General features: G+C 33.9%; 1 protein-coding gene across 7 annotated transcripts in view; it reads left to right on the forward strand.

Moving 5' to 3' along the window:
* ZMYM2 (zinc finger MYM-type containing 2) overlaps positions 1–25,163 on the forward strand; it is a 94,575-nt gene that overhangs the window by 17,325 nt on the left and 52,087 nt on the right. For 6 of the 7 annotated variants that reach the window (XM_079138839.1, XM_079138838.1, XM_079138841.1 and 3 more), the window contains 5 exons: positions 5,895–6,751; positions 11,629–11,914; positions 13,538–13,703; positions 14,864–15,076; positions 24,292–24,363. In XM_079138839.1, the coding sequence (XP_078994965.1) occupies positions 5,905–6,751; positions 11,629–11,914; positions 13,538–13,703; positions 14,864–15,076; positions 24,292–24,363 (1,584 nt within the window). In that variant the 5' untranslated portion in view covers positions 5,895–5,904. The remainder of the gene's footprint in view (positions 1–5,894; positions 6,752–11,628; positions 11,915–13,537; positions 13,704–14,863; positions 15,077–24,291; positions 24,364–25,163) is intronic. The other variant, XM_079138844.1, reaches the window with a different exon arrangement.

Consider the following 25,163-nt stretch of genomic DNA (forward strand, 5'->3'; position numbering starts at 1 on the left):
TGGTGAATCATGCATTGAAACATATTTGATGAATTTTAATTCAGTGCAATAATTTTTATTGATGTTCAAATAGTCCCGTCTTTGGCCAGTTGGAACCTATTTGTTTTGGCTCTGGAGTCCTTATCATATCTCTCCCAGCCCCCAGTAGTCTTCAGTAATATTCTTGCTGTGAAAGTGTGTGATATTCTGGTCTCATCTTGATATTTCTTATGTCTAATGTAGAATACACCATTTCTCCAAGGATGCCTATGGTGATTTTCATTTTTGTTTTTTAATGGAGAAGTGCATTTTTCCTCTAAAAATTATATAGTTTTCATCATTCTCTTGTTACTTAGTGGATGTAATATCTTACCTCTTTGAATATTGAATATTATGGTTCTCTTTCTTTTATTCTTTTGGTATCTGGATTAAATCCAGAGGTGCTTAACCACTGAGCCACATTCCCAGCCCTTTCTAATTTTGTATTTATTTATTTATTTATTTTTTTGTGGTGCTGGGGATTGAACCCAGGGCATGCAAGGCAGGCACTCTACCAACTGAGCTATATTCCCAGCCCCTTATTTTTATATTTTGAGGCAGGATCTCACTATTTTCCTTAGGGCCTGGCTAGATTGCTGAGGCTGGCCTCAAACTTGGGATCCTCCTGACTCAGCATCCTGAGTTGCTGGAATTATAGGTGTACACCACTGCACTGGGCTTAGTGATAATTTTCTTAAAAGATTTCTCCCCTCTATAATTATCATTTTACCCAGATGAGTATTTCTGTTTATTTCATCCCACATGTTATCATTGTGAACATATCTTTCATTTATTTTCTCTTCTATGAGGTAATTCTTGATTGTGTGTTGATAATTAAGAATGGGTATCTAAAAGTAGTTTTGATATTCTGAGCCTTTTGGGGTCAGACTATTATTATACTCCTGTATGCATGATCTGGGTGGTTGTTTGGTTTGGAAATCCCCATTTTTGGTTAGCTTGAGGTTTTTGTTAAAAAGAAATTGTACTATTTCCCAGAAAAGTCTTCCAGTTTCCTGTGTGTATAGATGTGTTTTAGGTAGGAGTTAGGTCAGAGTGTCAGCACTATGTATAGGTTCAATTTATACCCCATTTTCAAAGAAAGTAAAGTACTAAACTATATAGTTGACATTGTTTGTTCAAAGTCAGTCTTGTATTCCTCCACATGATTAAACATTTAGACTTCTTATTTGAGTGGGATAGGAGTCTAGGTACCTGTTTTTCAAGTAGCTTTTTACTCAGTCCTCTTAGTTTACTTAGTCCTCTTAGGCTTTTCATCTCCTTTGCAGAGGAAATGGCTATCATGCTGCTGGTTTCTGACCCTGTCGGATTCTTTTTTGAGCTGTTGTCTTATTCCTCTGAAAGTTGTTAGGTCAGTTATGATTCTTCTACCTTAGGAGAAGTGAATGTTAACTATAACTTCAGTTTATTTGAAATTGGGTTATTTAAGAACTTTTGTTAAGGTGGGTTCAGGGTTTATATTTTTCAGGCCTTTGAAGTCATTTACAACTAATCCATGCTTATCTGCTTTCTCTCTTTCAGAATTTAGGTGCTTTTTAATTCTCTCTATTCTTGTAGGTTTGTGGATTTTTTTTTTTTTTTTAATTGTACAGTAAGTTTAGTTTGGTTGTTCAATAAGTTTAGTTGGCTTTTGGATGGAAACAGAATTTTATATTTGTCCTCAGTTGACCATCCTGTTACTTTTTACATACTAACTTTTTATATAATTTATTAATCTATCTTATTAGTTACACAGGTAATTCTTTTAGGAAAAAAACCACATTTTTACTATAATATTTTCCTTTCAAAATTTTATATTTCTCTCCTTTTTGAGTATTTGCATTTGCAGGTACTTCCTGAACAGTGCTATATGATGATAATAAAAGAATGTCTTTGAACTGAGATGTATAGTTCAGCCCAGCATGTACAAGGCTCTGGGTTCCATATCCAGCACTTAAAAAAAAAAAAAAAAAAAAAAAAAGGACAAGGATATTCTTCTGTGTGTGTGTGTGTGTTTGTGGTTTGTGCGGAGGATTAAACCTAGCACCAAACTAGTCAAGTGCTCTGCCACTGCGCTACATCTTTAGCCTTTTTTGGTTTTACTAATAGTTACCCAGAGCTGGCATTGAACTTGAGATCCTCTTGCCTCAGCCTCCAGAGTAGCTGTGATTTTTGGCATGTGCCACCATGTCTGTCATACTTACCTTTTTCTTGAGTTTAATAATAAATGCTTTTGTTATTTCCCATTACATTTGATATGTTCTGGTTTACTAGTTATATGTATGTATAGATCTGTTCTTACCTTTTAAGGAATTTTTATTCTTAAAATTTAAAATTAAAATCATAGCGACCCTGAAATGTAATAAGTGCTATAAACATTGACTGAGACTCTTTGCTGTACAGAATTCACCTTAGCTGCTTTTGTTATTCTTTTATGGTGCCAACAAAGCTTTTAGATAGGCCTGTGAGAAAATGATTAATAAAAGTTGAAGCACACTGAAGTCCTTTTTTTTCTTTGTGATTTTGTTTCTGAATTTTCATCAGCTTTTATCAACATGCTCAGGTTTTCTTTTTATAAATATGTCAGCATTTCTGTTTTAACCCTTACCTTTTCATTGTTTTATCATGAGAACATCTGTTGTGTTAAATGAGTCTCACTGAATCAAAATAAAGAGCAAATAAAACTTTGAAAGCACGATGATGATGGAATATCATAAAGAAACTTAAAAATTAATTGGAGAGTTACTGAAATTCTGAGGTATAGGCAGAAGTTGCCTGGTAATTATCAGGAGTTAGGTGATTGTTTAGGAGTGTGCCAAGTGGCTTTCACATCCAGTTATCTCTTCGAGTTCTAAGAACAGCCCTGTAAACCACTTTTACCTCCTGTAGTAAAAATTAAAGCACAGAGAAATGATTTGCTCAGTGTTAAGTAGGTAATTGGAATTGATTTGAGGTAGAAAATCTACCTAAAATCTACTAAGGGCTAGGAAAGTTAACTCAGAGTGCTTGCCTAGCATGGTCTGAGATCCTGAGTTTGATATTCAGCACTACAAGAAAGAAAAGTGACTAAATATCGTAGATTTTATGTGGACAATTGTGGTCAACTTTTAGTTGGATTGTCCTTCTTTATAGGACTAAGTGCATTGTGTTTGAAACATATTCTCAACGACATTTAGAAGTGACCAAATTTATTTGTGTAGTTATGTTTTTTTAAAAAAATTTTTAAGTGTGGATGGACACAATACCTTTATTAAAAAAAAAAAAACAAAAAACCTTTATTTATTTTTATGTGGTGCTAAGAATTGAACCCAGTGTCTCACATATGCGAGGCAAGTGCTTTCCACTGTGCTACAACCCCAGCCCAGTTATGTTGTTTTGAGTAGATTATTATAGAGAAATAACTGGTGAGGAAAGATTTTTTCTTCTCTTTTCTGAGGAGACTAAATATTCTCTCCTTAGTAGTCTCCGGAGGGTACTGTTAGGTTAGTTCTAGCTTTTCTGTTCCAGAAATTTTCTGTTTTAGGCATGCTAAAACACAGAAAGTATCAAAGGATCCAGGTAGCTTATACATTAAAAACCTATATATACCATAATATTTGTAGATTTAGGCTGAGTCTTAGTTTTCTGAAAATGCTTATTTTAGTCAGGATACTTACTACCTTATGAAAGCAAATGTCAACTACAAGTTCAACTTCATTATTTTTAAAACTCTCATTTTGGCCTGGTTCTAAGGGCTTGCTATTTCTTCATTTTGAAGCCTGTGTGGTTTGAATATTGATTTGGTTATTGTTTAATTGAGTGGCTACATCTTTTTAAATTTAAAAGAGCTGCATTATTGGTTTATATTATTGTTTAATACTAAATTGCGTATTAGTTGTGACAGTTTAAATCCTGAGCTCTATTTCTTCCTGATTGTGGTGTTGGGCAGCTTTCTTCACTTTTGAGAACATTTTTTTGTACCAGGAATTGAACCCAGGGGTACTTAACTGCTGAGCCGTATCCCAGCCTTTTTTAAAACTGTTTAGAGACAGGGTCTGGCTAAGTTGCTTGGGGCCTCACTGAGTTACTAAGGCTGGATTTGAACTTGTGATGCTCCTGCCTCAGCCTCCCAACCTGCTGGGATTACAGGCATGTGCCCCTGTGCCCAGCTCCCCTCCCAGTTTGTTCTAGCAACATTGACTTTATTCTTGTTAGTCATCTTTCTGTTTCTGTACCAAATACCTGAGATAAATCAACTTCAAAAGAGAAAAAAATTTATTTTGACTTATGGTTTTGGAGGTTTCAATTCATGGTTAGTTAGACCATTTTCAGGCGCAGGGGCATGATGAAGCATATCATGGTGGGATAGTGGAGCAGAGGAAGCTGCTCACTTCTTGGTGACTGGGAAGTGAAAAAAAGAGCAAGGAAGGGCCTGTATCCTAATATCTCCTTCAAGGGTGTACCCTCAATGACTTTAATAGTCTGTATTTTCTAAAGGTTCCACCACCTCCCAATAGTGCTTGGGACTAGGGACCAAGGCTTTAACACATGGGCTTTGGGGGGGGGGGCATTCAAGATCCAAACTATAGCAATTTTCTTACTTGAATCCAGCAACCTTGTTTTCTCTTTGTTTTGCAGAAGCTTTTTTCTTTGCCTGGAATGCCCTTTCCCTAGTTTTCCTGCAGCTGAATTCTTCTTACTATTTTAGATTTCAGTGTAAATGTCATTTGCTCAAAGAGTTGTTTCTCTGATCACCAAACTTCTGTCTGTTTCCATTTTGCTTTTAAAAATTTTAGATTTAGCTTTGATGCCCAGCATCATTAAAAAAAAAAAAAAAAAAAGCTTTAAAATTTGTAATAAATTATGTGGTCCAAAAATTAAGAAATTCCTATGACATTCAGTGAAAAAATTCTCCACCTCATCATCCATTAGTTAAAGAAAGATTTGAAGTTTTCAGAAAGATTTTTCTGTGCAGTTACATGGGAGCCAGGGAATACAAGAAAAAGGGATTAGAAGAAGATGATGAGATAAGGAAAATGAGGGATTAGATCATATTCTTTTCATTGGCTAAATGGGATAGATGTGTATTGAAGGATTATTTTTTATTGTTTTTGGTTGTTTTACTGGTCTAATTTGTGGAATGATTTGTCTATAGTTTCACTAATAAGTTGATAGAATAAATGTGTACCCTGGAAAGGAGGTGGTAGTGGTAGGACTTTACCATATGATTACTGAAAAATTGAATAGTTGTCATTATCCTGCAGACGTTAACATGTAAGCTATATGAAAGGGCTAAATGAGAAGATTACAGAATGGATCATTCTGTGATCATTTTCACTTACAAAGGAGATAAACCATGTGTGGTGGTTCACGCCTGTAATCCCACCTACTCGGGAGGCTGAGGCAAAGGATCAAATATTCAGGGCCAGCGTTATCAATTTAGTGAGACCTTGTCCCAAAATTTAGAAAGGGCTGGATATGTAGCTTAGTGGTAGAGCTCTTGGGTTCATTCCCAAAGCTGGGGAAGTGGGTGGGGAACACAAATACCTTAATGGTTTCAGAATTGCGCACAGTGGTGCATGCCTGTAATTCTAGTGGCTTGGGAGGCTGAGGTAGGAGGATCATTTCAAAGCCAGTCTCAGCAAAAGTGAGGCACTAGCAACTCAGTGAGACCCTGTATTTAAATAAAATACAAAATAGGGCTGGGAGTATGGCTCAGTGGTTAAATGCCCTGTGGGTTCAATCCCAGGTACCCACCCCAAAAAGAGTTGGGGATGTAGCTCAGTGGTAAAGCACCCCTGGGTTCACCCCAGTAATCCCTCCCTAAAAACCAAAAAAATTTGGTTTCAGATAGAATAACATAAGGTCACATAGTGACATTTTTATTATTTTTCCAACAGGTTCTTTGGCATGGACACAAGTTCAGTGGGAACATTAGAATTGACTGAGCAGACTCCTGTTTTATTGGGAAGTACGGCCATGGCAACTGGTCTCACAAATGTAGGAAATTCATTTAGTGGTCCACCCAATCCTTTAGTGTCTAGATCTAACAAATTTCAAAACTCATCAGTGGAAGACGACGATGACGTTGTTTTTATTGAACCTGTACAACCTCCCCCACCTTCTGCACCAGTGGTAACTGATCAAAGAAACATAACATTTACTTCATCAAAAAATGAAGAACTACAAGGAAATGATTCCAAAATTCTTTCTTCCTCAAAAGAGTTGGCTTCTCAGAAGGGAAGTGTAAGTGAGACAATTGTCATTGATGACGAAGAGGACATGGAAACAAATCAAGGGCAAGAAAAAAATTCCTCCAATTTTATTGAAAGGAGACCTCCTGAGACTAAAAATAGAACCAATGATGTGGATTTCTCTACTTCCAGTTTTTCAAGAAGTAAGGTAAATTCAGGAATGGGTAATAGTGGTATCACCACAGAACCAGACTCTGAAATTCAGATTGCTAATGTTACCACCTTAGAAACAGGTGTAAGCTCTGTGAATGATGGCCAATTAGAAAATACTGACGGGAGAGATATGAACTTAATGATTACACATGTAACATCACTGCAGAATACCAACTTGGGAGATGTCTCTAACGGACTACAGACAAGTAATTTTGGTGTTAATATACAAACATACACCCCATCTTTAACTTCACAGACCAAGACTGGAGTAGGACCTTTTAATCCTGGTAGAATGAATGTGGCAGGAGATGTATTTCAGAATGGGGAATCTGCAACTCATCATAATCCTGGTAAGCAGTGAGTGATACTCTACCTCATGTAAATTCAAACTTTGATTTTTTTTCATTATAGTAATTGGTACCTTGTTTAGATTCCTCTTGTAAAATATGTTGCTTCTGTTATTTTTAAGTTTGAAATTTTAACTCATCAGAGTTGTAAAACTATGTACAGGATTGTTTGCAGAATGGAAAATTAATTGTAGTGATATATGCTTAAAAGATTGAAAAATACTTTTTACATTTGGCATCTTTTTGTTATGTATTACTTGATAATAATTTTTACTAATGTCTCAATGTGTAAATTTGGGAACAAAAGGATTAATAACACCCTTAAAGAACAGGTGATAAATTGCATTTAGATTTGTTTCTATTTTCTCTGTATTTTATTCGTGATTTTTAAAGAGTTGGCTAATGTTCCTTTTATTTCCTGTCTTTTGAAGAAAGTCAAACATGGATCCTTATTAATTTTTAAAATTGTTTTTAGGGGCTAATGACATGCCAAAGACAGAGCATATTTAATGTATACAACTCAATGAGTTGTATTTATTTTTGACTGCCTATCTAATTTTAACTTAAAAACAATTTTTTTTTGTAGTTTTTGATGGACAGAATGCCTTTATTTTATTTGTTTATTTTCATGAGGTGCTGAGAATTATACCCAGTGCCTCACATGTTCAAGGCGAGTGCTTTGTCACTGAGCTACAGTCCCAGCCTTAATTTTAAATTTTAATTAACATTTTGCTCATGATTTTCATTTTTGTTTTATTTATTTTTATTGTACACAAATGGGGTACAGCTTTTCATTTCTATGGTTGTACACAATGTGGATTCACATCATTCATGTAATCATGCATATACATAGGGTAATACTGTCTGTCTCAGTCTACTGTCTTTCCTTCCCCCACCCTCTCCTGCCCCATTTTCCTCTACACCATCCAAAGTTCCTTCATTCTTTCTGCCACCCCCGCCAGTCCACCTCGATATGTATCATCTATCATCATCCACTTATCAGAGAAAATATTCGGTCTTTGAATTTTTGGTCTTGGCCTATTTCACTTAGCATGATATTTTCCAACTTCATCCATTTACCAGCAAATGCCATAATTTTAATCTTCTTTATGACTGAGTAATATTCCATTGTGAATATATATCACAGTTTCTTTATCCATTCATCAATTGAAGGACATCTTGGTTGGTTCCACAATCTAGCTATTGTGAATTGAGCAGCTATGAACATTGATGTGGCTGCATCACTGTAGTATGCTGATTTTTAAGTCCTTTGGGTATAAACCGAGGAGTGGAATAGCTGGATCAAATGGTGGGTCCAATCCAGGTTTTTTGAGGAATCTCCATACTGTTTTCTAGAGTGGCTGCACCAATTTGCAACTCCACCAGCAATATATGAGTGTGCCTTTTTCCCCACATCCACACCAACATTTATTATTGTCGTGTTCTTGATAATAGCCATTCTAATTGGAAAGTTAGATGAAATCTTAGGGTGGTTTTAATTTGCATTTCTCTAATTACTAGAGATGATGAGCACTTTTTCATGTATTTGTTGATCACCTGTATATCTTCTTCAGTGAGGTGTCTGCCCAGTTCCTTAGCCCATTTACTGATTGGGTTCGTTGTATTTTTGATGTAACGTTTTTTAAGTTTTAGAGATGTTCTGTCTGTAGTGTGTGTGGAAAAGATTCTCTCCCATTCTGTAGGCTCTCTTTTCACATTATTGATGGTTTCCTTTGCTGAGAAAAAGCTTTTTAGTTTGAATGTATTCCATTTATTGATTTTTGCTTTTATTTCTTGTGCTATGGGGGTCTTGTTAGGGAAGTATGGACCTAAGCCAATGATTTTCATTTTTGAAGGCTGGCAATTTTTTTTTTTTTTTTTGTGGTACCAGGGATTGAACCTATGGGTGCTTTAGCACTGAGCCACATCCCCAGCCCTTTTTAATTTTATTTAAAGACAGTGTCTTGTTAAGTTGCTTGGGACCTCACTCAGTTGCTGAATCTGGCTTTGAATTTAATGATCCTCCTGCCTCAGCCTCCCTGCAGTTACAGGTGTGTGCCACCATGCCCAGCAAGAATATTCTTACACATATATCTTGGGATACTTATTTCTTAAGGAATATTGTTGGGTCACAAAGACTAAAATTATCATAAAAATTGTGTTCCTGGGTTGGAGTTGTTGCTTAGCAGTAGAGCACTTGCTTGGCATGTGCGAGACACTGGGTTTGATCCTCAGCACCACATAAAAAATAAATAAATAAAATGAAGATATCGTGTCCATCTATAACTAAAAATATATTTAAGAAGAAAGAAAGAATTGTGTTCCTATTTTCTTGAACTCCACCCCGTTACTTGGGATTGAAACCAGGGGTGCTTTAGTGACAGGGTCTTTTTTCTTTTTAGTGATAGGGTCTTGCTGAGTTGCTTAGGGCCTGGTTAAGTTGCCCAGGCTGGCTTTGAATTCTCTATTCTCCTGCCTCAACCTCCTGAGCCTCTGGGATTACATGTGTGCACTGTTGTGCCCAGCATTGCTCAAACTCTTATATTAGGGAATACTCATAAGATGAATGTAAACGAACATATATCTCTTGTTCTTGCATATATGGGCTGGTATTTTTTTAAACATTTTTTTTCACATGTTGATAGACTTTTATTCATTTAGTTATATGTGGGGCTAGGAATCAAACCCAGTGCTTCACACATGCCAGGCAAGCATTCTACTGCTGAGCCACAACCCCAACCCCCATGGGCTGTTTTTATTTGTAATAAAGAATAATAGATTGAGTTATAAAATTTTAGCTATTTATACTGATTCTTGAACTAATTGTGACTTGGACAAATGTAATTTCTATTCCTTTTTGTCTCTGTGTTGAATGGAGGGCTTAGTCAAAATTAGGTCCCTTTTCTAAAAATTGTTTTTTATTGATGGATGAGGTGAAAATGTGAAAGTAAGGGAGATATAAAGGATAAAATGTAGATAAAGGAAGTCATTATTTTAGAGGGCCCAAAGCCAAACTGAAAAAACATACATTCCATTTTTTCCAAAATCAAGTGAATAGATGTACTTAAGTTGAAATAAACTTTTAGGTATATATTCAAATATAAGCATACAAAATTTCAGCATGCACTAAAGCATATTTTTTGATTGAAGGCCTTGTTTTCTCTATAACATGGAATTCCCAGTTCTTCTAATGATTTGCTCTTTTTCTTTTTTTTTTTTTTTTTCGCGGTGCTAGGGTTTGAACCCAGGGTCTTATAGGCAAGCACTCTACCAAACTGAGCTATATCCCCAGCCCTGTTTTGCTTTCTTTTGTTGATGAGTATTTTTGCCTGTTTATTAAAACTGGTCAGTTACCCTGATGGTAGCAAGATAGTAATGGTATTCCAGAAAGTACTGTGTTTACTCTGAATAAAAGTGTTCATTTTTTTAAAAATTGGAGGGTTGTTGCAGAGTTCGGTAAAATCTGAGTGGCAGTGTGTTGTTGCTTGAAACTCTTAGGATGATGGAATGGATTGGAGTGTCCCCAAGCTCTTTTTATGTTTGTATTTCTTATGAAAGGACAGCTTTTATATATGTGTGGAAGTTCAAAATTCAGGAGAAATGAGAAAGGAAAAAATTTGAGAGATCAAAATAGTAGAAATTAGAAGTGATAGCTTGAAATTTTTCAAACTGAAGGTACATTATATAGTATTTTGTGTTATGACAGGCCTATGGAACAGGACCTACTGTTGCAAGCTGGAGATTTCCTTTCTAGTACTAAAGAGGGTTAGCATGAAAGAGAAAATTGAATAATTTTTGATGAATTGACTAATTTATCTAGTTTTATTAGTTACATATAACTCACTGAGTGTGCTGTTGAGCATTTGCTGTTGTAAAGGGATGTTGTTTTGGCATTATACATTGGCTTAATTCTAATTTCTGTGTTAATCCTCTAACTTCTGAGATTTTGTGGTATATTTAGTGGTCATGGAACTAAATGTGTGGAAAAAGTGTTCTTATAAAGATATTTGGCACCTGGATGTGTTGGTGTATGTACACTTGTAATCCCAGCGCTTGGTAGGCTGAGGTGGATCACTTGGGGCCAGGAGTTCAAGACCAGGCCTGCTCCCTTCTCAAAAAAAATGTTTGGAAATAATTTTATAAGCTTTGTTAGATCTGTGTTCTATTTGTCAAAGGTCCTATTTGATCAATATTTTATTATGTTTTTTAAAAATTTTAAGTAATATTCCATAAATACATGAATACTTCCTGCCTACTAACTAATAAATATTTGTTTTAGTGCTTCCTTTATGCTGGTTACTAGGCTTTATTTAATGTATTATCTCATTTACTGTTTACCATTTGTATGAGGTTGATACCTTTTCCATTTTAGAGGAGAGTGAGAGACATAATTAGCATCCCAATTATACAAGTAATGGAGCTGGAATATGAACCATTCTTTGTTTTATAAATGACAAATAAAAATGAGTATTTTTTTATCATTTACATCATATTTTGAAATACGTATACATTGTGGAGTGGCTAAATTGAACTAATTAATGACATTACCTCACATATACTTTGTTTTTGGGGGCGGGTACTGGGGATTGAACCCAGGGCCTTGTGCTTGCGAGGCAAGCACTCTACCAACTGAGCTATATCCCCAGCCCCATATATACTTTTTTTGTTGTCGTGAAACATTTAGAATTACTAGCAATTTTCAAGAATACTAAACATTGTTAGTAAGAGTCAGACTTGAAGGTACCTCTCTGCTATATTGCTATTTCATTAACGTTTAAAACTTGTATACAATAGGAAGTCAAAACAGTTTCTCTGATATAAATTTCAATGTGTGTAAACACTTATTTTATTAATCTTCCTTGTGTGTTTTTGTTTTTCAGATTCTTGGATCTCCCAGTCAGCGTCATTTCCCCGTAATCAGAAACAACCAGGGGTGGATTCTTTATCACCAGTGGCCTCACTTCCTAAACAGATTTTTCAGCCTTCTGCCCAACAACAACCCACTAAACCAGTTAAAGTTACTTGTGCAAACTGCAAAAAACCTTTACAGAAGGGACAGACAGCTTATCAACGAAAAGGATCAGCTCACCTCTTTTGCTCAACTACCTGCCTTTCTTCCTTCTCTCACAAGCCTGCTCCAAAGAAACTCTGTGTTATGTGTAAAAAGTAAGGTTTACCTTTCAGCATAATTCCATGTCGTTGAATTTTGATGGTAAAAAAACTTTAAGAAATATATCAGCAAGAGTCTTGGTGGTGGATTACTATAAAGAATTGTAAGCTACTTGAACCAAGCTCAGATTTGTAACAGCTTTGGAAATTTCTCCATTAAGCCCAGGTGGCTTATAAATACAACTTACTATTTGGACTCCTAGAATTTGTAAACATAAATGACTATATTATTTTGAAATTTTTGTGTGTTTGGTTTTGTGGTACTGGGGAGCGAACCTAGGGCCTCACACAGGCTAAGCAAGTACTCTGCCACAAAGTACATTATTAATTATAAGAATTTAGCTCTTTTTGCCAGATAAAAATATTAAGTAAGCAAACATGTTAAGCAGGTTGTGTACGATGGTGCATGATTATAATCCCAGTGACTCGAGGCTGAGGCAGGACAATCAAAATTTCAAGACCATTTGTAGCAACTGTGTCAAAAAACAAAAGGACTAGGGATGTGGCTTAGTGTTAAAGCACCTCCAGGTTCAACCTCCAGTATCCAACGCCCCCCCCCAAAAAAAAAAAACCCTAAACAGTTTATGTATGACTAGTTCTGTATTAAAATGGGTCAAATTTTATACTATCTTTAGATTGAAATTAATAAAAATTGGAAAACTTTTGGGTTTTATATGTATTTCTTTTGAATATTAATCATTAGTTTTATGACTTGGGTACTAGATTTTTGCTAGCCTTGGAAAGACAGGATCCTCTTTTCCCTTTTTAAATTAGCTTCAGTTTACAATAAAAACAAAAACAAAAACAAAAAAAAAACAAAAATGGTATACTAGAAAAAAAATAAATTAGCTTCACAAGTTAAAAATAACTGGAATTATGGTATATAATATACAAGGTAAAAACCATGTGGACTTTTCTATACCATCTCTTGGAGCATTGGAAGACTGAAGCTATTTTTAGATCTTGGAATTCTGGAAAAAAGGGTTCAGTACTCTACATGTTTAATAGCTTTACTTATGGAAAAATTATTTTACAGTTTTTAGATTGCACAGTAGTAGGTTTAAATACTATAATGCGAGGTTTTAGAATTCAGATTTTCCTTCTTTTAAAGGAAAACTTCAAAAGTCACTGATAATGTTATTTCCTAGATTTTCTAATTGAGGAAGGAGAGCTATGTAGAATGGTGGGTAAGTTTATTTGGAGAATGGGGTAGTGCATTTAAGCAGAAAAGATTGCAGTTATTTTCTCTTGAATATATGTTATATTCCTGTGATCTACCTGTCACATGTTTATCTCCTTACCCAAGGGAGGGGAATTCAATAGGTATTATAAACTTAAGTCTCAATGAATTAGTCCTTGACATTAATTCCATGTAATTAAGAACCACTTTTGTTATTTCCATTATCTAAAAGCCTTGCTACTAAATTTGGAGATGAATTGCACAGTAGCAAAAATTTAATACTATTTTTTATTTTTCAAAAGTTATTGCCAAGAATTTCTAATTAGTAAAAGTGAGTTCCTGGATATAAAAGTTGTTTGATTTCTGTAATTTAATCTATGGAAATGAAAATGTCAGTTTTCTAATGGAATTTGACTTTAAGTTGATCTTTTATTTTTCAGAGATATAACTACAATGAAAGGAACCATTGTTGCTCAAGTGGATTCAAGTGAGTCTTTCCAGGAATTCTGTAGTACATCTTGTTTGTCTCTCTATGAAGACAAACAGAATCCTACTAAAGGAACTCTAAATAAATCAAGATGTACAATCTGTGGTAAACTAACAGAGGTTTGTATTTTTATATTCATCACTTAGCTGTAACTAGGATTATCTTACATTGCAGTAGGATTTACATAACTTTTAAAAAATCAAATGTATATTTCCTAGAGAGTAAGGATGTCTTATAAACATCACATTAGGTTATTCCATTCTTCAATAAGGAACTGACTTTGGAAAAATTATGTTAATTGCCTGTTTTTTTCCTGAGGTTGGGAGCAGTCACCAACAAAATCAGTGCTATGGTTGATTTTTCTTTTTTTGTCTAGTAACATGTTTAGTTAAACAAATTGTCTGACAATACAGGAAAGACAATAATTACTCTTGCTTGGAGGTAAAAGTAGGAGAATTTTTTCTTTGTTTTGATGCTGGTCTCACTGTTGCCCAGGCTGATCTCCAGCTCTTGAGCTCAAGCAATCCTCCCACCTCAACCTACTGAGTAATTGGAATTACAAGTGTGTGCCCTCTTGCCCAACTGGAAGAGAATATTTTTTGATAAATTAATACTATTAATTATGATACTAGATAAAAAGAAATCTGTGTATACATTTCTCATTTAAATTATTTATAATAATTGGTGCTCCCTCTCTTCCCTTTTTTAGAGCAATTCTTTAGGAGTCACTTAAAATTTTCTAGTATGTTTTTTCATATAGTTTAATATAAATACTATCCAATCTTGGTTGTTTCCTGTTATTTTAATATACCTCTAGAAAAGTTTATAGTGAAGTTACTGGTGGGATTTCTCTTTTTCAATGCTGTATATGTGTTCTTGTGTATGTAAAAATGGTCTTAAAAAATACGAAATGCATTTTATTTTTCCTTTTCCCCAAACAAGCCTTAGCAGGTCATCTTTGTTTCTGTTAGATCATCTTATTATTTAGCTACCTGAACACAAGGTTGTTTTTTTTGCGGGGGGGGGGGGGATAGTATACCCAGGCTTGGACTCGGGGATATTTGACCGCTGAACCACATTTCCAGCCCTGTTTTGTATTTTATTTAGAGACAGGGTCTCACCAAATTGCTTAGTGCCTCACTTTTGTGGAGGATGGCTTTGAACTTAAGATTCTCCTGTCTCAGCCTTGCGAGCCGCTGGGATTACACGTGTGTGCCACTGTGCTTGTGTTTAAAAACAAGTATGTTTTTAAAAATTGTGTTTATCGTTTTTCTTTTAGATTCGCCATGAAGTTAGCTTTAAAAATATGACTCATAAGCTGTGCAGTGACCACTGCTTTAATAGATACAGAATGGCCAATGGTCTAATAATGAATTGCTGTGAACAGTGTGGAGAATATTTGCCCAGTAAAGGTGCTGGAAATAACGTTCTGGTGATTGATGGTCAGCAGAAAAGATTTTGCTGTCAAAGTTGTGTCAGTGAATACAAACAGGTAATTCATATACTATTAAAAATCAAGCATTCATTTCAGTGAATTGAAAGTGCTATAATATCTGAACTCTCATAGCATTTGTTAGTGAGGTATATCTTGGAATCTTACTTTATTCCATTATTGTGTCTTCATACGAAGATGATCTACCTCAAATTTGTGCCAAAAATAAATATAGATTATTAGAAATAAACTTATAATTTTATTTGTAATGGTGTTAGTATGATTACTCTTTTTTAAAACAATTCTTTAGTTGTCAGTGAACTTTTATTTATTTTATTTATTTATATGTGGTACTGAGATTCAAACCCAGTCACTCATACTAGGCAAGCACTCTACCACCAGCCCAAGTTTCTTAGGTATTTTTAAAACCTCTGTTGGAGTTGTACCAGTTTGCATTCTTTTCAGTAATATATGGATATTTTCCCCATTTATTGTATGGACATATGCCATATATGTATGCATATGCACACACAATGTATGTAATAAATTTTTTATTTGCCTCACCAATAGGGAATATTAACACCCTATTCTGAGTGAAAATATCTATCTTCAGTGTAATTTTAATATACATCTATTAGGAATGATGGTGAGCAATTTTTTTATTTCAGAGCTATCTTTATTGTGAACTGTTTGTATCTTTTGCTGTTTGATCTCTTTAATTTTTTTTTTTTCCAATAAATTGAATGTTTGATTTAAAAAGTAAATCTGAAATTCATTCCTGGAACTATTTATTCACTAATCAGTATGTTCGAGACACTGCACTGGTTGCTGGGAGTAATAATCTGAGATGTGAAACAGACATTTAGTTCCTGCCTTTATCCCATTAGCATTCCTTCAGTGGCATTTTCCTAATTCTTGTAGATAAGGAAGGCCATAGCTGGAAAGGATCAAACTATAATCCCCAAGATTAATCATACTGTTAGATGTTGATGATGGTGCATTTAACTTTCAACACCTGGAAGGTTTGTTAAGAGTGCTGACTTTAAAGTTACTTGGACCTAGGTGAATATTGTGGTCCCACCTGTTATCAACTATGTGCTCTATGGAAACTATCCCCCCTGTGTCTTTTTTTTTTTTTATCACATGTAATGCTGGGGAAAATATTAATCCCTGTATCATGTGTTATAAAAATCAGACCTGAGCTTTTCATGTTTTATTTCAAGAAAATGGAATATTAAGTTTTCCATTAGTTCCTTTATAGTTCTGTTTATTATCCCCTTTCATCTTCTCAAAGGTGGTCACTGTCTTTGACTTCTGACATCATAGTTTGATTTGTTTATAAACTTAAGGTAAACGGCATTAATGTGAGTGAGATCATTCTTGTTATTGTATGTAAGTTTTCTTTTTAATACTTAAATCTTGAACAAATTTGAAATTTATTATGCAGTATAGTTGAGTCATGGATAATTTAACTGCTTCAAAATTCCTCTGCTTGGTTGAACATCATTGATTAAAAATTACTTAAACCTTTTGCCCAGGGATTTGAGATGCTACTTTGATTGTATACTACATCATATATTCAATTTCTGTGTAACTTTCTCAGCCTTCCAGTGTTTTCAATTCTTTTGATTCTAAATTCATGTGCTCTTTCCACACTGTTGTTTGTGGTGTTTGTCTGTCCCCCTCCCTCCCTTTTTAAAAAAAAATTTATTTATTTATTTATTTATTTTGCAGTGCTTGGAATCAAACCCAGGGCCTCTTGCATGCTAGGTGGCAAGTCCTCTACCACAGAGATTATCCCTACCCTTCAAAAATAATAGACGTTTTAGTATGTGATTGAACAAGGCTATTCTCTCATTATGCTTCTTTTTTCAGGGTTTTACTAGCTATTCTTATTTTCATCTTCCACATGAAATTTAGAATAACGATGTCTACAAATATCCTTCTCTGGCAATTGTTATTGTTACTGAAATCTCATTGAAGTTAAACATATGTATTAACTTCAGGAGCATTGGCGTCTTTACGATTCCAGACTATCCTATCAAAGAACAATGTATTTTATTCCATTTGTTAAATCAACCTTTTTGTTGATTTCGCCAAGAAAATTTCATCTTATTGTTGCTATTTTAAATGAGTTCTTTTTCATTATTTTGTGTGTATGTGTACATATATATGTATTTATGATTTTTTAAAAAAAACTTCTACCTAATTCAGTCATCATTATTAGTTGATTCTCCTAGATCTTCTGGCTTTAACATTATGTTATCTGCAAATAGAGAAAATTTAAATCTTTTCTAGTTCTCATTCCTATTACCCCTTTAATTGCTTGATGGTGTTTCCTGATAATTTCAATACTATTTAAAATAGTAGAGATAGTAGATACTTTTTTCTTGTTCCAGTGGGAATTATTTTAGTGTTTCCTCAGTAAATTGGAAGCTAGCTTTAGGTATATACATTTCATAACATTAAAGATGTATCCATTGATTTTTTTTTATTTTATCAAAGTGTTTTATCAGAACACTGATGACAGCTGAGTTTTAAAGGTGTTTTCAGTGTGTCTGTGGAGAAGATTGTGTACTTCTTTCTCTCTTTAGAACTGACAATATGTGAATTATATTCCTGAATTTCCTAATCTATTGAACTATCCTTGGATTCCTGGAACCATACCAGATTTTTTTTTTTTTAGATGTGAGATTCATCTGTAATTTCCTTTATTTTTGCTTTAAAGGTATCAGTGTTATGTTTGCTTTATAAAAGTTTTTAGGAAAATTAATATCTTCATATAAAGAATTAAAATAAAAAGAAATTAAATATATGACTCAAAAGTCTTAAAAAATACAATAAACTAAGATAAAAGAGGAGAATGGAAATAAAGATGAAAGTAGTGTAGAAATTAATGGATTAAGGAATAAAAATAATACTTAAATAAGTAAAAATGCTGCCTCTTTGAAAAATCTGGTCTTTGGAAATCTGTAAAGTAAAATCAGTAGTTAATACAATCAGGAAAAACACAAATACACAAAATAAGACATGACAAGGTGGACCTAAGCACCAAAATGGGAAGTTAGTAAACAGTAATTATAGGGAGTAATGTGTACAAACCTGTAGAATAATGTTGAATATTGATTAATTTTCTATGGAAATGTAATTTTCCTAAACTAAATTTAGAGCAGGTAAAATTGGGCAGACCAAATTTCACAGATGAAATAAGAGTCATCAAAGAACCATTCCATGGAAAGAACCAGGCTCAGATGTTTTCCAGGAGAGTTCCATCAAATTTAAATCAGATCATCTTGGTATTATTTAAGCCATTCCAAAGCATAAAAAGGAGAAAATAACTAATTTTTAAAATTGTAACAAAATATCTATAAAATTTGTAGTTTCAACCATTAAGTATATGATTGAGTGGCATTAATAACATTGAAAATGTTGTTCAGCAATTATCTTTATTTTTGAAACTTCTGCATCATTCCAAACCCAGTCCTTGGTGCCTCTAATCTACTTTCTGCCTCTTCTAGATATTTTACAGAATATACAGAATTTGCCCTGTTGTGTCTGACGTACTTTATTATCATGTGTTCAGTTTTATCCATGGGGGAATAGCATTTATCAGAAAGAATAGCATTGCTTTTTTATAACTGAGTAAAATTCACTATACCCTGCCATGTATACACATATACAATACACAGTGTTTTGTTTATCAATTCCTTGTCCATATGATGGATACTTCATTATTTTTTTCTTTTGGCTGTTGTGAATAAAGCTACAGTAAATGCTGGTATGTATGTATCAGGTTTTTTTTTTTTTTTTTTTTTTTTTTTTGCGGTGCTGGGGATTGAACCCAGGGCCTTGTGCTTGCAAGGCAAGCACTCTCCAACTGAGCTACATCCCCAGCCCTGTATCAGTTTGATATATGTAAATATGCTTATGCTAGAATAGGAAACTATACAAAGTAGGAGTTGAATTGCTGTGTCCTAAGGTAATTCTGTTTTTAGCATTTTTTTCCTTTTTTTTTAATTTATTTTAATTTTTATTATGTTTACAGACTGCATTTGGTTCATTGTACACAAATGGGGTACATGTTTCTAGCATTTTGAGAAATTGTTCAACTATTGCTATGGCATGGGTTGTGGCATGGACTTGGTGTACTTTAAGTATGAATCGGGCATATATGTGTGGGTTTATTCTGAATTCTTGGTTCTATGTTCCAGTGGTCTGTGTCTATTCCTATGAATACACCACACTTTTATTTTACTGTATCTTCATAGTAAATTTTGAAATCAGAAAATGAGTCCTCCATATTTGGAGGATTCTTCCTCAGTATTTGCATATTCTAGATCTGCATTTCTTCAGGATATTTTGACCCTATTCCAATTGTATGTAAACCTGAGGGAGAAATTTTCCATTTCTGCAGGAAATGCTTTAGAAATTTTGATAAGGTTTCTTTGAATCTGTAGATTGCTTTGGATACTATTGACATCTTCACAATATTAAGCATGCCTTTAATGTCTTTAGCTGTCTTAAAAAATTTTCAGTGTACAAGTCTTTATTTCCTCCTTTATAATTATTCTTTATTATTCTTTACTTCCTTTATAACAAATAAATATTTGTTCATTGAGATTCTGTTAATTGACTTGTTCTGTTAGCTTCCTTTTCAGGTTGTACTTTGGTGGAATATGGAAATAGGACTGGGCATGTAGCTCAGTGGTGCAGTGCTTGCCTAGCATGTGTGAGGCCCTGTGTTCAATCCCCAGTACTGCCCAAAATAAATAAATTAAAAAAAAAAAAAAAAAGTAATGCCAGGGTATAGAAACACTACTGATTTTTGTGCAGTGATCTTGTATTCTGCAGCTTTGCTGAATTTACTTATTAGGTCTTGTAACTTTATTATAGATTTCTTGGGATTTTCTCCATCATAGTGATGCTGTTTATGAACAGAGATAAGTTTGCCTTCTTTGCACTTAGGGTGCCTTTTATTTCTTTTTCTTACCCAGTTATGCTGGTTAGAACTTTCAGTACTGTGATGAATAGAAATGGTGAAAGTGTGCATCCTTCTCTTGTTTTTTTTTTTTTTTTTTTTTTTTTTTGCGGTGCTGGGGATTGAACCCAGGGCTTTGTGCTTGCAAGGCAAGCACTCTACCAACTGAGCTATCTCCCCAGCCCCCTTCTCTTGTTCTTGACCTTAGAGGTAAAGCTTTCTGTCTGACCCTTAGGTGTGATGTTAAGTTTCATTTTCATTATTAGAAAGACACTACGTGCTTTTGGTCTTCCTATACTTACCGAGATTTGTGACCTAAAATGTCACATAGCCTGGAGGTTGTTCCATGCAAACTTGGGAAAAATGTTTATTCTACCACTGTTGGGTAGAGTACTCTGTTTTTGTTTGTTAGTTCTGGTTTGTAGTGTTGTTCAAGCCTGGTTTTTATTTATTGCAATTCTGTCTGTATGGTCTGTCCACTATTGAAAATTAAGTAATATTTTACTTAATTAATAAATAATTAATATTGTCCACTATTGAAGTCTCCAACTATTGTAAAATTATCTGTTTTTACCTTTAGTTATCATCTGTTCCTCCCTTCACTTTTGTCAGCATTTGCTTAGTGAATTTTGATGCTTTTTTTGTTTTGTTTTGGTGTTAGGGATTGAACCCAGGAGCACTTCACCACTGTTTTACATCCCTAGCCCCTTATTTTATTTTATTTTTAAATTTTGAGACAGCATCTTGCTAAATTACTGAGGCTGGCCTTGAACTTGGCAATCATCCTGCCTCAGCCTCCTGTGCTCCTGGAATTAAAGGTGTGCACCTGGCAAGTTGTTTAGACTTTTGATCTGTGGTTGGTTGGATCTGGTGTGGAGTACTGACAATTTTCTTTTGTCTCTTATATGACTTTTTAAAAATAAAGGCTCTTTTTGCCTGATATTAGTTTATTAGTTTGCCTGATATCTCTTGTTTAACTGTTATTTGTATGGAATATCTTTTTGTCTTTTCTCTTTTGAGCTATTTGTGTCGATGGATAAATCTCTTGTAAACATATAATTAGATCATTTATCCCTTCTATTTACCAATCTTTACCTTTTGATTGTTATATTTATTCCATTTATATTTAAAGTAATTGTTTATGAGGAATGATTTATTTCTATCATTTCAAAATTTGTTGGTGTGTCATATACCTTTTTTTGTAATTCATTTCCTCCATTAATGCCTTGTGTGTGCATTTGATTATAGTGAGTTGTTTTGATTGCCTTCTCATTTTCTTCCATTTACTATTTTAGATATTTTCTTTGTGGTTATCTTGGGATTATTGTATTTATGTATGTGTCTTTAAAATCATGTAGCAAATAAAAGTAGATTTATAATCCAAAAATACAGTGGTGCTGCATTTTATATACGGTCAAATATTTAGTAACAATGATTCATGTGTCCTTTCATTTTAATAAAAAAATGACTTCCTTTACCGATTCTTATCACGTAAGTCTAGTAGTAACAGCCTTTCTTATTTTTTACTTGGCTATGTCTTTATTTCTTCAGTTTTGCTTGTTTGAAAGTTTTTTTTTTTCTTCCAGCATTTTAAATATGGCATTCCACCCTCTTTGGCCTACTGTGACTTCTTTGGTGAATTTGTGGTTCTCTTGAGGATTCTTTGTGCTGAGTCACTTCTCTCTTGCTTCTGTAAAGATTCTCTTTCAACAGTTTGATTATAATGTGTCTTATCCTATTTGTAATTTGTGTCATCAAGTTTGAAAAGTTTTCTGTCATTTCTTCCCCTTTCTCTTCTTTTGAAACTTTCATAATGTGATCTTGTCCTATGGGCCTCTTGGGTTGGTTGGTTGGTTTCTGCTCAGTCTCTCTATGATTTCAGTTTTGGTCTTGTTACTCTAGTTTTTGGTAAATTTTTACCTTCTTCTAGATCAGGCCTTTTCAGTAGTGGTTAAGGTTGGAATAAGGGGGTTGGTGGTGTTAATGTATCGTATTACTATCCCGTGAAGTGGAAAATCATACTTTATACTTGGTCTGCTTTGACTTCACCATGGTTAGGGCCCCAGGGTGAAGCACCTCATTGCAACCAGGCCAGGATGGAATTTTCTGTTCTCTACTTGGCCTTTTATCGTGTAGATAGGGCTAGAGTCTATGGTATTTGGCCAGAGTAGAGGGGCTATTGTCCAAGTTTTCTGATTTTCTAGTCTGCCATTCCGATTGCATTTCTTCTATAGTTGTGTTATTTCTTTTTATTGGTTTCAAAATATTTTCTTTGTCTTTGGTTTTCAGCAATTTATGAGGTATTTTGATGTTTCTTTTCATTTATCCATTCTAGTTTGCTTGGCTTCTTCTATCTGTATATTTATGTCTTTTGCCTAGTTTGAGATATTTTCTTTTTATAACTCTTCTAGCCCTGTCCTCTTTTTCCTGTTCCTTCAGGACTTCAATTACATGAATGTTAATTTTTTTTGTTACAGTCCTGCAGGTCCCTGAGGCAGTGACCAAGGCTCCTTCTCCTCCTCTTCTACCTCCCTCCTTTTCCTCCTCCTCCTCCTCTACCCAGTTTTTTTTCTCTGTTGTTCAAATGAGGTTATTTCTTTTATTCTCTCTTCCAGTTCACTGATTTATGACTTATTGTTCTTTATATTCTCTTATTTGCTGTCATTTTCTGTTACATCGTTTTTAAGTATGTGTGTGTGTTTTGATTTTTAATAGATTTTATGATGACTGCTTTAAAATCTTTGTTACATAATTCTAAAATAAATGTACTTTTGATGTTGGTGTCTGTGGCATTTTTAAATTTAAATTGTGGTTTTCCTAGTTTAGGGTATAAGTGATTTTTGATTAAAACTTAGAACATTTTGGACCTCATTTTGTTGGCCTCTGGATCTTTATTTAAACCTTCAGTTGACAAAGTTTGAACCAAAGAAGAAAGGCCACAACTCATTTTTTGCCAGGTAGAGTTGGAAGTCCAACCTCTCTGCTTGGCCTTTGTTAATACCCACGGAAGATGGGGTAGCGTCTTGTTATTTTTAAGTGGGTGTGGGAGTTCTGGCTTCCTTCCAGGCTTTCATTGATTACTAAATGATTCTCTTCTAATGGATATAGAAAAATTCTTGGTACTATCATCTTCATTATTATTATTTTGGTGCTGGAAATTGAACCCTGGGTTTTGTGCATGCTAATCATATGCTCTACTACTGAACTGTATCCCCAGCTCCTATCATTAAATAAAAATTATTTAAAAATAGAATTCCATCTTTTATTATTTGAAACATTTGTGTATATTTTAATTCACATGCTGTATGCTCATAATTCATAAATAAATAAACAGATGGGAGTCCGTGCATACACTTTTACTAATAAAGGAACTCAATCTGACAGGTTGGATGTTCCAGTGAATTTCTTCTTTTTCTGCAGTCTGAAAAGTAAAGTTACATGATAATCTTTTCTTATTTTCCATCTTTAACCTTTGTCTCTAACACTTAATTTGACTGTCTTTGTTTTTTTATTTATATCTTCATTGTTCAATTAGCTTCTGGAATATTCTGATGCATTTAGTTAGTAATGTAGATCCTGGAAGTGGAAATTATGTAAGACTTATGATGTGCTTTTCAATATTTCCCTCTTGTGACATAGTGTTTTAGCTTTCATGAAAAGCAGGAAGCCTGTCCTTTTAAACTTTTCTGTAAGAATAATGATTTAAATTTGTATTATGTACTAAAAGTTGTCATATGTGTTTTTTTAACCTTTATATTTTATTCATTTATTTTTATGGGTGCTGAGAAGTGAACTGAGTGCCTCACACATGCTAGGCAAGTGCTCTACCACTCAGCCACAACCACAGCCCATTGTATGTGTTTTAAAAAGATTTCCCCAAACAACCCGTTTTGCAAATGATTAAAATTGTAATCACCAGATTACTTACTTTAGAAAACTTTGAGGTTTTATTATAAGTTAGTATCTTTTAAAGAGATCTTGGAATACATTTAAGCCATCTGAGAGAAATAAATGATTTTTCTCAACTGAACGTGTCAATTCCAAGTGTCTATATTTAATTTCTTACTCCATTGTTATATTCTTATTATAATATCAGTTTTTCTAGGAATCAAAATTACTTGATAATTCTTGTGTAAGTTGGATAGCACTTTGGGATAGGAAAGATACACATTTTTTAAAGTTGGAATGATACAATAAGTCACAATTGAGAAGCAATGTTTATAGATTGCTCATTTACCATTCAGTCTAGCAGTCTTTCTTTATGTGTATTTATAGCCTTTTAACATCTTTTTTTTAGGTAGGTAGCCATCCAAACTTCCTGAAGGAGGTTCGAGATCACATGCAGGACTCTTTCTTAATGCAACCTGAGGTAAGCAGAAATGTAGATGGGGTTTAAGACTCATGTTAAGCATATTTTCAAGCACTGCTAATACCTTTAATATGTATCTTAAAAAAATCATGTGCCCTTTGAAATATATTAAAGTTTATGAACTTGAATTGTATTAGATAATGAATATTTCTGTTATCTGCAAGACAGATCACTTTGTTTGCATTGAAGCCAAGGAAACATGGCTTGAAAGTATATGTCCTTTTGTGCCAATGTTCTCTCATTAAGGGTCCTTCAGTCTTTGGAGTAGTGGTAACTATAAAAGTGACAAGTGTTGAAATCTCAATACTAATGATTTTGTCTTTCTGAGTTTATCCATTTTGTGTGTTATTCTAAATAAGAAAGAAAATACTGTCAACCATGGACCAGTTGCTTAGCTCCTTGTTTATTTGATGTCTTAAAGCTATTATCAGTCATTCTGCTAATAAAATCAGTGTCAGGATCACAAATCCAAGTGATGACTGTCTTCTTTGCTAAAACAAAACAAAACAAAACAAAACAAACAAACAAAAACAAAAAAACCCCAAGATTTCATTAGATAGTTGGGCTTCATTTATATTGGTAAAAGAATTCTTGATAGGTGCTCATATATCTATCTAGTGGGAGCTACTTTATATTTTCTCTATATAATCCTTAACATAGTTATAAGTGTCCTGCTTTTTAAAATATTTTTAGTATTTTTAATTTGCACAGTGGTTTCAGTTTAAATATACATATATTTTATATTCTGTTGTGTTCATCTGTTTTCTTTTGTCCTTTGTCCAACATAAATATTTAAGTCA

This window comes from Sciurus vulgaris, assembly GCF_902686455.1.
Source record: "Sciurus vulgaris genome assembly, chromosome: 4".
Taxonomy (NCBI): domain Eukaryota; kingdom Metazoa; phylum Chordata; class Mammalia; order Rodentia; family Sciuridae; genus Sciurus; species Sciurus vulgaris.